The sequence below is a fragment of the Crassostrea angulata genome, chromosome 6 (assembly GCF_025612915.1).
Source record: "Crassostrea angulata isolate pt1a10 chromosome 6, ASM2561291v2, whole genome shotgun sequence".
Lineage (NCBI taxonomy): Eukaryota > Metazoa > Mollusca > Bivalvia > Ostreida > Ostreidae > Magallana > Magallana angulata.
The window spans coordinates 20,665,315-20,682,777 of record NC_069116.1 but is presented as its reverse complement, the minus strand read 5'-3'; the positions used below and the strand labels follow the sequence as shown (position 1 = coordinate 20,682,777).

General features: G+C 31.9%; 2 protein-coding genes across 2 annotated transcripts; both read right to left on the bottom strand.

Moving 5' to 3' along the window:
* Positions 1 to 410: 410 nt before the first annotated feature.
* LOC128187381 (E3 ubiquitin-protein ligase E3D-like) lies at positions 411 to 10,784 on the bottom strand. Its single transcript, XM_052857815.1, has 8 exons — positions 10,591 to 10,784; positions 4,379 to 4,690; positions 3,489 to 3,781; positions 2,907 to 3,012; positions 2,532 to 2,646; positions 1,573 to 1,697; positions 1,263 to 1,407; positions 411 to 612 (listed from the first exon to the last, which is right to left on the bottom strand). Exons 1-8 carry the CDS (start codon positions 10,683 to 10,685, stop codon positions 568 to 570), a joined length of 1,236 nt encoding a protein of 411 aa, XP_052713775.1. The 5' UTR covers positions 10,686 to 10,784; the 3' UTR covers positions 411 to 567.
* Positions 10,785 to 12,680: 1,896 nt separating this feature from the next.
* On the bottom strand, positions 12,681 to 16,982 carry LOC128189164 (uncharacterized). The gene is made up of 2 exons (XM_052860661.1): positions 13,629 to 16,982; positions 12,681 to 13,441 (listed from the first exon to the last, which is right to left on the bottom strand). The coding sequence occupies exon 2, from the start codon at positions 13,395 to 13,397 to the stop codon at positions 12,762 to 12,764; it is 636 nt and encodes a 211-aa protein (XP_052716621.1). The 5' UTR covers positions 13,398 to 13,441; positions 13,629 to 16,982; the 3' UTR covers positions 12,681 to 12,761.
* Positions 16,983 to 17,463: the final 481 nt, after the last annotated feature.

Below are 17,463 nucleotides of genomic sequence, written 5' to 3'. Positions count from 1 at the left end.
CAAAGGATTTTATGATAGATTTGGCCACGCTCCAACGGAAATTATCACCTCATAATATTTTATGAATGATTCCTTATTACTTATATTTATATTATTTCCAATTTGTACACTTTAAAACAACGTTATTTTAAAACTACTATTTTTATGTAACACATACTATGTATTTCTTCGCTTTGAAGCCAATACCATTTTTCGGTTATGCTATAAGACACGCCAATTTTGTGTCACTCATGTTTTATGAAGTTATTGGGTTTTAGGGTTCAAAATTGATTCGTAATGTTATCACAGACAATAACATTTGTATATGTAAATATTATATGTATAAATACGTATTGATTTGGGTTTTGAAATGTTACAAAGATAAGTATATACGTTTTTATCGAAATACATACGAGTAAGATGATTTCAGGTTGATTTATCATCATTTATTAAAAAACTTGATTCATGCAAGTATGAATATATAAATACATGAATGTACGCATACTACATTTTTCTAAGTATACTTATTCATGACACTAATACCAGGCTCAAACAGTAGCGTTTTAGTGTCCTTGGTACGTGATGTTATTAGCATTGAGTTGCTGCTTTCTTTTGGAATTTCAAATATCCTACCTGTAAAAGTAGACAACAGAAATATATTGTTTGCATGACTAATAGCAAACACAAAACAAATTTTTTGTTTGGTTTCTCACTGAGAAATGTACAGTTGGTTTTGTTATTATAACCCCAGCCCACACCACAACAACCCATTTATCAGTCTATTAAAATTCTGTCCAAAAAAATATTTTCATGAAATGAAACCCAGTTAAATATCATTCATATAGCTGTTTACAAATTTTTTAAAATCTTTTAATCCTAATCATGATCAGAGTATAGGAGTAGTTCTATCAAATTAACAATTATCTTTGATCAATAGCTCTTGAACATACTAAAGGTTTTGGTCAGCAGAAAAGATACACACATTTGTATCATGTCAAAATAGTTAATCTAGTCTTAACTAACATAGATTTTTCTGAAGTTAATTTAAAATTCAACCCCTCTTTGCAATCAGTTGCTGTGGACGTTGAGTGGACCTGTGCACTCATTGAATGAATATACCTTACAAACTAATAACGCCTTCAAGTATTTTCACTACTTTGATTCTTATAAAGAAACCTGTTGAGATTCTACAAATGGTGATGGCAGGATTCAGTTTGATACATGTATATAATTTATGCATATATTCAATCAGAATCATTTATCTAAAAATCAACAAAACTCACATTGAATTCCTCATGTTTTCTGCATTTTATGGGCAAGGATTTGGAATTATTAATCAGTAACTGTAAGAGTGTGAGGCAGCTTGCGTAAGGAAGGGCAGTTATATGAATTGAGTTGTCTTTCTTCCATTCCTTTTGTTCTTTTTCACTGAAATATACAGAGAACATTGGCAATTGGCATTGAATAAGAATTACAAATTCCACTATTAGCATTATTTAGAAACTGAAACTAGCAAAAAGTTATCAAGGCTTTCCAAAAGGTTGTTTGAATCATAATTGGGGGGGGGGGGGGGGGTGTAAAATAATAAGTTACCTTTCGCTATCATGCTCTAATAATGCTTTGAATAAAACTTTTACAGCAGTGAGTGGAGCAAGGAATTCATGTGTAGAATGCGAACTTCCCTTATAAATCAGCAGTTTGGGATCAATAATCCATATCTGAAAAAAGGTTTATCAAAAAATATGTCAGTATAATATAAAAGAAGAAAACACTGATCACAAAAAGTTGTTCTTAAATGATAATTATATTGTGTTTTTTCATGTGCAAATAAAGTGATGGATTCCAAAAACATATTGTTTGTTGAACTTTCTTTAAAATTGATGCTCCCACCTTTTGTTATTTGAAAATTATTGTCTTTTAAAAACAGATTGATTTGACTGCAGTCAAGAAATTCACTTGATCTATATGTACTAAACTTTCCCCTCTCCTTCCCTCGACCATCTTGGGGTAAATTAATGTAAATCAACTTTTAATTGACAAATTTTTGAAAGGTTCATGAGAGCCTTCTCTTCAAGAATTTTTCTTGCATTGAACCAGTTCTCAAATGTCTTTCTTATATTCTTTTCTGGGTAATCTACATCTTGATCGTGAAAATAAGTTGCTGCAAACCAGTTCATGTCTAGTAAACTGTGAAATAAACTCGTCACAAATAAAAGTTGGTTTGCAGTCCCCTTTAATAGTAATTTTTGTAAATTTTGTGTTGCAAAGACTAACTAACACAATGTTTAATCTACGTTGATTAAGAAAGACATTTATGCGCTTCATACTATAATAGAGTAAAGACAGTAACTTTTAATACTATTACTGTGAGAACTAGCAATGGGAACACATATGTGTATACACACACACACACACACACCATAATGTATTATACATGTGTTTGTAAAATAGTGTTATTACTTCCAAAAATAAGGTGGAAGATACACTTGTAGGCCAATACATGTAAAGAAACATTCATGGTGAAATTACCGGTAGATATACAATATACCTACTAAACAATGAAACGGTTTGCCTTCTGTGGAACTGGTGACATACAATTTGAAGCTTGTGTACATTCTGCTGTGGTCCATCAGAAGACTGGCAAACATGTCCTCTACCTCAAACCCCCTGGAAAAATGATAACAGGATATCAGCTTTGAATTTAACAAACATACCAGGTAATGTGTTTGCATGATTACAAATACAGTGTCAAAATGGAGTTAAATGAATGCTTTACAATGATCTTCTCTTGCTGAATTACATATGCTGAATTATGTTTAATTAGATAAGCATAAAACTTGTGTCAAATGAATAGAATATTTTAAGATACAGTTTGTTGAATGAGAATGTCTGGAACGATACAATAACAGTAAACTAGATTTACAAACCTATGCTGTACTGGTTCCCTTTCAGGACCATGTGGTTTTAGATCCAAGTGGAAAAGGACTGAACTCCTGAGAATTTTTGTGACTTTCCGATCACTGCTAGAAACACCTATATTAAAATTCAATTACATAATATACTGTAAATTCCTTATTATATGCGAGGAATAAATATCTTTTATTTTTATTTTTGAGACAATTTTGAACCTTATGAAATTTTAACCCAAAAAAATGGTGCTCGCAATTTCATATTCTCGCAATTTGATGCAAAACAGCGGAATCATGGAATTGAGTACTTGCTTAAAATAAGGAATCTATTATAGGGAGATATCCATTCAAATATTCACCTGGTCACTGACTTGTAGGCTATATCAGAAACGTATATCAATATCAAGGATTTAATACTCTATTATTTTCAGGAAGATGGATTTCTTTCATCAATTTACATTTCTTCATTGGTGCATGTTCCCTGATATGTAGATACCGTACCATAACATATTTATTAAATCTAAGCAGAATTTCTGATTTTTTTATTCATATTTATTAAATCTTCTAGAGCTCTAAAGCAGAGTTTTAAAGCTTAATTACCGTTTTTCTCTCTGGGCATCACTTCACCCAGTAGATTTCTACAACGCCTACAATACACACTGACATCTTCTTTAGACTGAATGTTTCCTTCCTTGATTTGATCAGACACAACCAGGAAGTAAGTTTCCGCAACCAAGCAGTCCTTTAACTTTGGTCTAAGCTTTAAGTCTGAGCTCACAGGATTGTTGGTTGCCTGACCGCTGTCATTTGAATGTGAATGATTGTGACAAAACCACATGTCTGAGAAATCGGACCAATTCTCCGAGGGGAGGGGCATCACACGTAAAAAATGACTGGAAAATAAAATGATATTTGTTTTCACTGCTGTGACCAAATTTACCTTACAAAAAAACTACTACAACAAAAAATGTTCTTTACAAAAAACTGTTCCAACATTCAAATCTTCATTACAAAAACTATCATAACAATATTTTTTCATCACATCATACAGTCATATAGTTGATGAAGGTTTGCATCCTAGCTTATGCAGTTTTATTCCGTGACATCTCAAGAACCATGCCTTAAAGTGAGTTGGCAATCCAATGCAACAATTATTTCTTAAATTTATTTCAATTCTCATCAGTTTTCTCCTAGATCCTATTAGTACATTGAAACCCTACTTTTGTATAAGAAAAATTATTAATAAATGATTCACTATTTTTTTTTTCAAGAATAACAACTTAATTTGAAAACTTACACTATAACTACCTGTAGAAGTGCAAAGAGTTTTTGACAAAGATGTCATTAGTTGACAATAATTAATCCAACATACCAAGAATCATTCAGAATTTTTGCTCCACAAACTTGACAATTACAGTTATTTTTCACATAGAAGTGCATAGAGTTTTTTACATAAATGTCATTAGTTGACAATAATTAATCCAACATACCAAGAATCTTTCAGAATTTTTGCTCCACAAACTTGACAAAAACAGTTATTTTGGTTTGCCTTTATTTCTCGAACAAACTCTTCTTGTTGATTATGACTTCTATGTACAACAGTCAGCGTCTCACTGCTGGGCCTCTTGACCTGTACTGTCAATGTGACCTCTCCTTTCTTATCATACTGTAAATTCCTGCATGTTGTTGGTTCAAACACAATGTCTTTAAATTTGAAAGCAACACTCGATTCCACATCTTCTACCCTAATAGTGTCATTTTCCACACAAACATTGCTGTCTAATGATATGTTCTCAGACAATCTGAAAATTTCAAAAAATTATTATTTGCACAATGTATCTCCAAAGATTTTGTAAACATAGCATTCTCAAAAGCGCCAAAACATGTACAATCTTTTAAGATGCAATATGAACAATTATATCCAAAGTTTAATTGAAAATTATGAAATACTAATATAATTTTCTTTTTCTTAATTTAACAAGAATGCAAACGTTCTTAATACATGTACAAATTACAGTGCAATATGCACAGTGACAATCAGAGTACATGTAATTTATGAACAATATATACACAGGGATGTATATACTATATGTCCCTGACATATACATTAATAGGAATTTAAGAATATTTTTCAAAATTATTGTGACTTACTGAAAAATGAATTGAAGGGTGAACAAATGACTTCTATAAAAAAAAGTAACATTTCTTGGTGGTAAATAAATTCTGAATTTCATAGATTCTCAATTAATTGTAAACATACATCTCTCTATACTTAGTAAATGATCTCATGAACTTTACACTAACCCAAAAATCTTACATTCATTTATTACATCTGCATTTCGAAAATGGAATTTGCCCAAATGAAGTACTACAGCATTTCCTTGGGGTATCATAATTCAGAAAACACTTAACAGACTTATCACTATTAGTATTTTTAGCCTATTATCTGCAAAATAACACATGTGCACAAAGACAATTCCCTTGCCAACTTAAGTGTAGGATATTGGTCTTATAATGACTTACTTTGACATCTATTATTCATGGTTTATTATCTTTCTAATCATGAACATGATGCAAACTAAGATATGAGTTATTTTCATAATTCATGTCACGAGTAGCACCATCTTCATGTATAGTACTGCACAGAAAATATTGAATAATTCATACATGTAGTTCAATTTCAAAAATTGCAAACTCTTGAGTAAATTTGTACTCTGGCAAACATGAACAACGTGAAACAAATAAACATTATAGCATACATTGTTTCGAATTCATAATTCATTCATTTTTCCAAATCCCTGACAAAGCAATTAGGAATATAGTTCTTGTGTCCACATACTCTCTTCTTCATTAATACACAAACAGCTGAGTACAGTATTTTTTATCAATGATGGTTTTAAAACACTATACTAGTTCATAATGAATGACCTGCATTGGAACATTTTAGTGTCGGAGGAGAACACTTTTTACAGTATATCACCCGAGTACCGGTATACTACAGCCATGTGAATGACATGTAGAAAATACAATCCTGTCATGTGCATTACCGTATTTTTAAAATGTGTAAGGTACATGGATCAAAAAAATATACAAGCATGGTTTAAATGGTTGGCATATCTATACAGCATCAAGTATAATGTAAAACTTTGAGGGGTTGGGGGTTGGGGGGGGGGGGGGGGGGGATGATGCATTATCGTTTAATTGAAAGATCTGTAGAAAATTCATTTCATTTGAACATTTCTGATTTATAAAGTTGTGAGGAACGGGTTGTGAATTCTAGTGTGATGAAAAAATAGGTTGCAACATAACCTGTAGTTTTTTAAACACTTGTCTCATATTCTTTACATGCATGTAGAGACAAAATAGGGAAATATAGTGTCATTTTTCATAAAATAATCATTATATTCCTACCCCCCAAAAAAACTGCTTTAGATTCCCACAGCAAGGTGGCCATGAATTTTTATATTTTAGTACTGGAGGCAATATCCTGCTACTCCTAATGATGTGTAAGTAATAGGACCCAGTTTGCCTGTTTGAAGTTCAAGAGTAGAGGTGTGCATTATTAAACTAACCTTGCATTTTTTTCACTCTTTAAAATGGATCTGCAGCTTATATACCATAACCAATGACCAAGGGAACACAAGTATGCACAATCTTGGTGAAAAATTATTGTTTATCATTGAGATGAAGATTTTGAAAATTAATGCATAAGTTAACTGCATTTGCTTAAACATATTAATCATTTATATATATTTTATATATATAAACAAATGCGTTCAACTTAAGCATTAATTCTCAACATCTTCATCTCAATGATCGAATTGATCCAACTTTAAAGGGGCATGGTCAAATGATCAAATGAAATTTGAGAGTCAGTCATAAAGTTATAAGCAAGATTAAGGGCTCACAATTATTTGTCATGTAAGCAAGGCTCGTACCCTGTTTTTGTTTACAATGGTTCAATTATACCAGTACAAATCTTTTTCAAGCTGATTTGTCCGTACCTTCTTATTCATTTTAAGCATTAAGAAACAGTTTCTGACGTTTAACACATTTATTAAAGGTCTAAAACTGGAATTATTACTTCAACATTCAAAATGTAAACAAAAGCTTTGTTTACATTGCAATGAATTGTAAGCTCTGGAACTCGCTTATAACTCAACGAATGACACTAAAATTTTGGTTGCTAATAAAAAAATGCCTTACAGAAGCATTGTGAACATTAAAATCGGAAAAATAATTTTTGCCCAAAATCGTGACCATGCCCCTTTAACCCTTGACTCCAGGGTTATAAATTTCAGATTTTTTGCCAAGACTCTTTTGCACATCCTTATCATGTTCTTAGTCTTTCTGGTAGATTTTCAAAAGTAGAAAAGAGGATGTTTTAAATTATTTGTGCATAGGTTTTAGTTTTTTACACAATATAACCAAATCACCTCCAGGTCTTATGAGCAAACACCAGATTGAGAATCTCTGAACCAGAGGACAAACAATTCATAATTATGGTAGAGGCGTCCCTGCTCATCCTGACCATGTAATCAGTTTGCCACCTGGATGTCCAAGAAAGCCAAGAAGGAGTAGTGATTTTACATTTTTGGTAATACTGTACATGTATCTCAAACTGATGTTGTACCTCAATTAAGTTTTAAATGACAAACATCCGGTTAGGTATATAAACAACTGTTTCCGTGTTCATTGCCATATTTGTATGTTTTAAAACCCAGAATGTTGAATTAGGGCATTGCAGCAATTAACCAGTGCACGCAGGAAAAAGAATAAGCTAAACCTACAGATTTGTCAAGAAATTTTTTTTTGGCAACATCCCATTATGCTCAGCTCTAATGCTTTCTCCTGTAGTGCTATGTTAAAAATGACTGACATTTAACTCATATTAACTGTTCCTTGAGGTTTGAAGACATGTTTTTGAGTATCGCAGAAGCTTGGGTGAGACCCAAGAGATTTTTTACATACTTCCATTCCTTCTAAAGTCGAGATACGTAAGCAAATGAAAATAGATTTTTAAGAATGATGTCAAAGTGATCTCGTGTTATATTTCCCGCGATAAATTTACAGGTGGATCAAACATCTGTAATTTGTGTTCCTGCTATTTTCAGCCTCATATTATTATACAGTTTTTAAAATTTTGGGGACTTTGATAGAGAGACTATATATATACAAGCAATATCTATACTTTACTGGCATATCAATCCAATTTTAAGCTAATTTACATCCATACTACTATATAAAAATAATAGACTCGAATCCTTGGTCTTAATACCGAGAAATCGGAAGAATACTGTCTTTTGTTTTATTTATTTTAAACATCATTGGTACTTGAAAATTACAAATTTGTTTTTATTTTTTCTCAGTTAAGTTTCGCTAATTAATAATCAATGAAAATTCCTCAAAAAATCCCGGAAATCAGCTGGATTTTTTGGATTTTACAATCCTGCACTTGCGCAATACGTTCATGCTAAAGGGATCTTTTGTTTATGTTTCCACAATATCACATCTGCATGAATAAAGTCAGAAATGATGATACAAATACGGGTAAATTTTCATTCGAATTTTGCTATAATAATGTCCTACGAACCTAGTTTTACAAAGAAAATACGTGTACGTTGGTGAAAAGGTGTTGAATTCTTCCATTCTATGGATTAAAATTTTTAGTTGAAGGTATTTGCAGTCTCAGAAAGGTTTGTTGCGATGAATTTTACTGTCATTTTCAAGGCAACTTCATTAACTTTCTCCAAAATCGTTCCAAAGCGATTCTGCAATTTTCTGCTACATTACGGGTATAAGGGAGGCATTCTAACTGTGGTGAGGGCCTTTCCTGAGACAGTTAGATTATTCAAACTAAGGAAATTGTAGTGAAATGAATAGCATTATTGTAGGCTTATAACTTTGTTATGTAAATGTCAATAATAAGGTGTGTCGATGTACCTATTTCGTAAATGTCCGATATGCAATGTCAACCCGTGAACGCACAGGTCAAAGTCAAGTACATAGTAAAATAAAGGAAGAAATTAAAATATATATTGGCAAGATTGCTATCAGAAATACAGCCTCATCATTGTGAAATAAATTAAACAAAAAAGGAAAAAAAATACACAGTTAAAAAATCATTTAGATATTGCAAATTGTCAAATCATTAAAATGGGAAATTACACACTTACAAAATAGGTCTGGGGCATGGGCACACATATTTATTTAAGGCCAAAAAAAAAAATATGTGTGTTTCCGTTATCCCGACCGACCCTATTTTGTATGCGCCGACCCTAACACTTTTTATTCCAAATCCAGATTACCAACTGTAATTGGTTTAAACAATAGAGTCTTACAAATCAGAGTTCAAAAAACGCTTGTAACTATTCAATAGAAAACACCACTTATCAAAGCGTTTTAAAGATTTCTAAGTGCAGATTGACAGTATGGATGAAAGTTATCTCCTTGGTTATTTTAGCTTAATTATCAATGCAATAAATAGTTTCATAGGGCAGTGATGTGTTAAAAATTAATATAAATTAATATAAAGATGTACAAGAAAAAAGCAGAGGCAAAGTTTTTTTTTTTATATTTCTGGGTGTGGACACTGCAGACATCAGTCTTTGAACAGGCCCAACAATCATTCACATATTATAAATATGATTTTAAAATGCTGCAGTTCAATTGCAAATGAAATTTTTAAAATTAGTCTTAAACCATTAATTATGTATTCATTTTTTTTTTTTGGAATTATTGAAAAGATTTAATTCTAAGGCTCTCGTCTGATCAACCAGAATTTCCTCCGTTTCTGAATTCAACACTTACAGTTACGATATTAATGTTTACTGTTATGTAAGTTGACCAGGAAAATAGAACTAATAACCAATTTATGATATATTTGTGGTAATGAGTATTATACTATAATTTATAGTGGCTGTCATATTTATATTTTCTATAAATAATTTACATGAAGATGAAATCTTCGTATACATTCTAAATAAACCTTTGATTTAAGAAAGCTTTCATTCTGTAACATTTGTTTCTATCCACGATTGCTCCACCTGTAAAATACATTTTCTTATTGTATAGACAAATCATATGCTAGGAAAGGGGAAAACTTAAAAGCTCATTTAAAAAAAAAAAATAATAAAATAAAAGCCAACCTACCTAACCTATTTTAAAATTTGATGAAATAGGAAACACACATATTTTTTTGGCCCAACATGCAATAATATACAAATTAAAAAAAAAAAAATTATGAACCAAGAAAAAAAAGTCAGATAACAACAAGGTACAAAAGAAAGATAATATATATTGTTTGCACATTTGATCAAATTAAACACAAATTACATTTTACAGACTGATCAATTCTCTGAAAGTAAAGAACGATTTTAGGGGAAGCATGTCTATGTTATGTTTTTTGTCTGATTATTTTTGACCTTCTCTCTCTCTCTCTCTCTCTCTCTCTCTTATACACACAAAAATTCTTCGATGTTAATAATTATCAAAATATCACTAAGTTGAAAATAATGCAAAATATACGTGTAATTCTTGGTGCGTTCGCCTCAATAATAGCACCGTAAAACATATTACGACAAAAAACATGTTTTCTACTTTGTTATTTATCCTGGAATCTACTTCAAATTCAAGTAAGGCAGTAAAAAGTAAATTTGGGGGAAATTACGGAGTAGGATTAAACAGATGTTCTGACGATTACCTTTGAGAAAATAGTTGAATATTTATGTATCCCATTGTTGGCTTGTATTCCGCGTATAGTCTCACTTCCTGACAATTCAATAAAGTATGGTTCATGGTTTGTGTTGAGCATCTCTTTAAACACAAAATAAAACACTCACATGTGTCGTTTCTCTTTAAATTTTAAACAGGAAATCAAAAGTTTGAAAAACATACAAAACGTAACACGGACAGTTCTGCTTTATCCGAATATCTTATGATGGGCTTACTGTTAAAAGTTCGGTACTTCTCTTTCTTGTTTCCGACGCCACTGATGTTATAATAAAAAAAAGTCTCGCAGGCACCCCGTTTTCGAGGGCGCCTGTAAAGTGCGAAACGAAATAGAAACGAAACCGAACGAAACGAAACCGAAACCCGAAACAAAACGAAACGGAATTTAAACAAAACTAATATCAATTTTGACTACATAAAAGTGAAAATTAATAAATTCATTGAAATTTTTGAACCTTAAAATATACCTACCTGTATGTTTCAGATTGCCGCTGTAAATTTTTAAGCTGATTATCAGAAATTTTCAAAATTTATATAATCATGTAAATAACTGATGTACATTCCTATACCTTTTAATGTTTCTAATTTGTTTCATTAAATGATATTCAGATGTTTAGAGAGAGAGAGAGAGAGAGAGAGAGAGAGAGAGAGAGAGAGATGCCTTAAAACTTATCAGCGACATCACATAGCAAAGTATTATTGTATTATTTTATTCATTTTATTCATAAATTTAACCTTAGGCAATACAGCCCATCAGTTTACAACAATCCATACAATACATTACAATACAAACAGACTCCTTGGAGTCTAAAATGGGGGGTGTATATACGCAAGTTTGGGAGAGAGAGAGAAAGAGAGAGAGAGATAGAGATATAATGATGATACTGAAGGAGACATTCTAGCAACAATTTTCTTTCTATCGATTTGAAATATTGTAAAAATGAAACGATCGAATACAATGTGATTTAGAGCATACTGGTTGGTTACCAGTTTCTAACATATGATAAGAATTGTTTTAATATGTATAGCATGAATTTGGACGTCGTAATTTGTTGGAATGTCTCCGTAAATACTGTAAACGTAATTTATTTAGGGTTTATGATATTTGGCGGAATATAATTTTTCAACAAGTTAGCATGGATTTGATTTAGCGCATTTCTGAATTTACCTTTTTATCTACTTATATATTTTACATTTGGCAATGTACCTGATTTTGCGGACGCCGTTTTCCACCAAAAACGCAAAATAGAATACACAGCCAAAGGACTAAAGACAGTTTTTAATACGTTTACAGTATAATCATCCTCTCTCTCTCTCTTTCTTTCTCTCTCTCCAAACTGAAGTGCGTACAAAAAGATATGGATATTATAATGTAAATCAGTTTTTTACTTTATTATGTGTTTTTTTTTTTTTTGTTTCGTTTCGATTTTTGGTTTGGTTTTGTTTCGTTTCGATTGGTTTCGTTTCGTTTCGATTTCGTTTCGCACTTTACAGGCGCCTCCGTTTTCGACGTTGTAATGACATGTGATTGTCACAATATCTAAGTTAGGCAGGTGTAATATTGCTGGGAGCTTGGACTTGGCCCTTCTCAGTTCCTTTAAACCATTTTCTCAAATTTACATGTAGATAAATGTTGAAATAAATGAGCCGCCTGTCTCCCCCGCTTTTAAAAACTGTGAAATTTATAGGGAAAGTTCGAATATAAAACAAATCTTAAGAATTGTACAAAAGTTGACCCATCCCTTCACGGCCTTGGTGAAGAAAGAGTCTTTCTTCCTTTTTTATTATTATTTTTTTTGGGGGGGGGGGGGGTAATTATATATACATATCAATTAATGGGGCAGGTCGCCCTAAAATTTACAATAAAATCATAATAGGTACATGAAGATAGGTCTTAAGCCAAAACAGCTCCAACTATCGATGTTGAAATTAATAATCTGATTAAAACTTGAAATAGAAAAATAGTTTGAGCTTCTCACCTCACACGCTGACCAGCATAATGCGTTCACTGACACATAAATGTTAACCATTTTATCCCAGGAAATAAATATCAGTCACATCCTCAAAAAACAAAATTTATTTTGCAAATTCAATCTGTGGACATGATATACAAATGTTCAGATCGCAATTTCTATTTGACTTTTACTTGTTAAGTTTGTCTTTAACTTTCTTTGCGTTGTGAGAAGTCCGAAGATTGGCCACAAATCTGGAAAACATGGAATGAACAGGTAAGTGCCACCTTTGTGTTGCACCAGTGTTTGATGATACTTCAAACACATGCATTTCTTGCAATCGCTGTAGAGATATCTGCGATTCCTTTAAATCAATTTGATTATTAATTTTGAACTTTTGATCGCTATTTTTTGGCATTTCACTGACCCAAACATGATCCTCCGTACTCTTAAGGCTGTTATGACAGGGAGCGTTCGGCATGTTCTTTTCACGTTTTAACATTTTCTCCATTGCTTTCCTATTGACCTCATTGTTGACCAGATTTCGTTCTATCAACATCCGCCTGATTTTGCCCTCTTTCTCCAGTTCCGTGCCTCTCTCTAACAGTTCCTCCATTGCGCGATGGGCTCTGGATAAAATGTTATATTTTTGCCTGTCTAACACCTGACACAGGTGTTGCTGTCTTTGCACTTGTTGCTCGTTTAGCTTTATGGCCCTCCTTCGGGTTACTTTGTCTAAGTTCCACGTGCCGTATCTCGCCGAATCTTTTCCACATGGCGTCATTTTGCTCTGCAGCAAAACCTTTTTGTTCATTGTCTGAGGCATCCTTTTCGCTAGTTGTGTTGTATTTCTGAAAGGCTTCTACCTATCTACAAAATTAACCATCGTTAGTATAAATCATTATTTTTTTTCTTTTGCTAGTATTCGCTCTATTGCTTTAATTGATATATCAATGCAAGGAATTTCAACAACACTTTTATAAATGTGACCATTAAAATTCAATCATGTTTACTATAGTACGTGATTAATTTTATTTTACTAAAACGAAAAACTTACCTCATCATCTCACTTTCCATTTCTACCTTCTTAAATCTATGAACTAAATATTAACAATCATATACAGTGTATGTGAAATAGATAAAAAAGCAAGATTTATCTGAAACAGGTAATGCCAGTTTACAATACATTCTTGTACGTTTCGTTTGGAGTGCTTGTTTGCTCTTTGTTACTTTTATACATAAATAAATAAAATGTTTACTTATCAAAGGGAAGGCGGTTAAACGGGAAAACACAAAACGAGCTACTCCGGTAACGTTGATTTCTGACGAATTCATTTAAAATGAAACATCCGGAACCCAGATAGACTGCCTATGGTAGCAGGAGTGAAACCTTGGCCGGGCTTTGTATATGATTTCTATACACTGTTATTGTCATTTTTCATGTACCAAAAATTCACTCTCGAATCTTCGAAATTTTCATTTGTACCACTAGCAATTTATATTTTGGGTGAGACAACTATTATAGAATTATTTTTCAAATACATGTAAATAGGAGTTCGTAAATTTTAAGGGTTTAAGTTTTTTTCTCAAAAAAAATCGCATGCACAATAATAAGTTATTAAGAATAATTAATACGCGTTCATATTGCCGATATTTTACGTTTTGTTTAACAAAAACTATAAAGACTAAATAATATATCAGAGTTTAAAGAACTGATTAATTGTTTGATTTAAAAAAAAAAAACAGTTCTTGATCATGACTACAAGTGCTTCGGACTTCACAAAAAAAACTACACCTGGCTTTTGACTTTTTGACGCATCTTTTTCACGCTGTATAAATTTACTTCAAAGGTATGCTTGCATACATACAAGCATTCTTTCAATAATGACACTTCACACTTCTTTATAGAAATGGCAAGTTCAGAGGTTTTAAATGCCGTATTTTGGAAAGAGGAGTGTACGATATATTGCATGGTTCAACCAGAATTCGTAATAATTAAAAGGCGCCGTGTGAATGAAAATACTTTTATTAGACAATTTTCGCTGTGGAACTTGGAGGTTAAGGGAAACTAAGAGTATCGTCACGAAAAAAGGTAGCTCCACACCGGTATCCAGACGCAGTTTCTAATAAAGTAACGTGTCAAATTAGAAGAAGAGTATTTCAAACTATTCACGATCTGCATGCGCATTCAATGACTATTCAAAAACATCATACCTTAATTTGTTAAGTCAATTTTCTTTTAATGAATTGTTTTCTAAAACATGCAGTCTTTCAAAAAATGCATCTCTCACGTTCAGTAAGATTGTTATCAGATGAAGAAAAGCAATTTTACAGTACGTGGGTGCTGAGATATAATAATGTCGTAACCTCTAGATGATCTTTTTAGCTCACCTGGTTCTGTTGTAGATCTACGTGAGTGGCGGTTATCTGCCTTTTTTACTTTAGCAGTGTCAATATTTTCGAAAGCTTTTTTCTTTACAGTTTCTATGATATGCTAATGAGCCTTTCTGTGAATTAAGGCCGAATATATTTTTATTTTTCATCCCCAAGAAGACTTGTCTTTAGTGAATTATCTGTATCGCTTACTTCAATGAACGCATATGTCCAAGTCATTCAACATTCATTCCCTTCGACTAATGGCTTTGTGAAGTTAATTTAAAAATCGGCTCCTAAAATCCAAACTACCTAAGGATTTGAAAACGCGACACAATTTTGTCAAATTATTTTATTATACTTTCATGTTAAATACTGAAATCTGATTGGTGTAGACGCAGTTGATAATCCGTTCTATTGTTTTTCCGGGGTGTCAATTTCAACTGTTATCCTCCTAAACAGGCACTATTTATATCTGATTACCTAATAAAGAGAAATATGAAAAAAATTATTTAGAAAGCAAACTTAACAATCAAAAGAATATTGTTACAATATGAGGGTTAAATGATGGATATGTTAATTTGAAGTCAATGTGCTGTTCAAATTAAGAAAGTTTTATACACTTTCAGTTGAAATAATAAAGTTTGTGAACTTGTTGAACAATGTTGGACATTGTTGATCAGTTAACTATGTGGCCCATGAACCTGATCATTGTCGTCTCCCGTATTTATTGCAACACATCCCAGTTGCTTAAGGCAACAAATGCAACACAAACTCCTTTATTGCTTTCGTTAAGTCATACAGTGTACTTTACCAGTTGTTGTGTAATTTTTACGGAATAAGTTCATGACTGGTTTTTTTTTTCAACTCAATCCCAGACATTTCATACTGAATCTAAAACCCAAATTTTAACGGAAATCATATTGAAATATTAATTTTTTGGTTTTGAATTTTAAAATGTTTGCTCTGTTCCTGTTTTGTATTTTTCCTTTGGACTTTTGATTTTGAACAATGTTCGTTATCACCACATGTCACATGCATTGTTTTGCTCATTTGTGAAAACCAATTAAAAAAAATTCTATCTCTTTTTCTTTTTTACATACCTGTATTTTTGACACTGAATGTACCTTTATCTGATATCTGTCGTCAAATTTTGCTTTTATTTTCTAGAAATACATGTTTGACATTTGTGAATACCAAGAACATAAGATTTTAAAATAATAAAAACAACGATACACATTTGTATAAGACCTTATAAGATAAGACACTGCAGCTGAATTATAGAGGTAACTTTTACTATTATAGACCAAGGTAATTTTAAAGTTTATTGGAAATCTGATATAAATTGAATTTTCTTCCAAATGAAAATTCATAATGGCTAAAATTTTCTGGATATTTTTCTGCTTACAAATATTCATGACAAAGTCCTAAATTTCAAAATGAACTTAATGAAATCATAGAAAGTGCATTTCAGTAGTGCAGTGAAAATTTCTATAGAAACTTCAATAATTTTGCATATTATAAAGTAAAAACTGTCAGTGGTAGTTTACTGCAATTTTGAGACGCAGAAATAAGCAATTTAAAATATTAATCATGTAATGCCACAGGGCTGAAAAAAGATTGGGATGGGCACTCGCTCTTCGTAATATAAAAGAAACTATTAGCTTCAATCTTTGGGTTTCGTTACGGATACATAGACAACACAACAAGGTTAGTGGAGTTATATAATGGTTTTGTTTATTTCATTGTGTTCTTTTATATTAATTTTTCAATTTCTTACAAGGATTTTGTTCTTGATTTACTTGAATTATATACTAGAATAGTATTAGAATTCATGTTTTTCAATAGGTGCAGGGTATGTTCTTCTATAGAAACACATATAGCCTATATTCAAGTAAAATTCATGAAAACTCATTGTACGGTAACTGTAATAAACTTATTCGTCTGTGTCACAAATAAAAGAAAGCTTGAAGAAAAAATATACACGTATATTCATTTTGTTTCATTGCTTTATGAGAGAGAAAAAGGGGGGGGGGTATTTCTTTTATCCATTTTTTTCAGATGCTATAGTATTACCCTTGGTATAATAAAATTTTGTTTTTAGAATGAGTCCAATGTACAGCTGGGGAGTGTTCGTCCTGCTCTCTTTGGTACACGTGAATATGACGTCATCTGTAACGTCACGAATGGATGACCAATCGGAAAATTTAGCTGCATGGCCTTTTCGCCATCTTAGAATTCCAAGTGGACATGTAAGCAGAAATGTGAAGAAGAAAAACACTGGAATTGAGACTTTTCAGAAAAAATCAACGACTGGTTTGTCTTGCCGGGGAGTTTGTAATTATTGTGCAAACCATGAAAACGGAAGTCTTACAATGGGAGACAAATGTCAAATCTATTGTGTCACTTCTGGTGAACAAAACAGTAATTTCTATTACATATGCAATTACATAATACAAAATAAACGATTTTGAACCGAAGATTGGCGGTAACTCATAGACAATTTTGACATATCCATT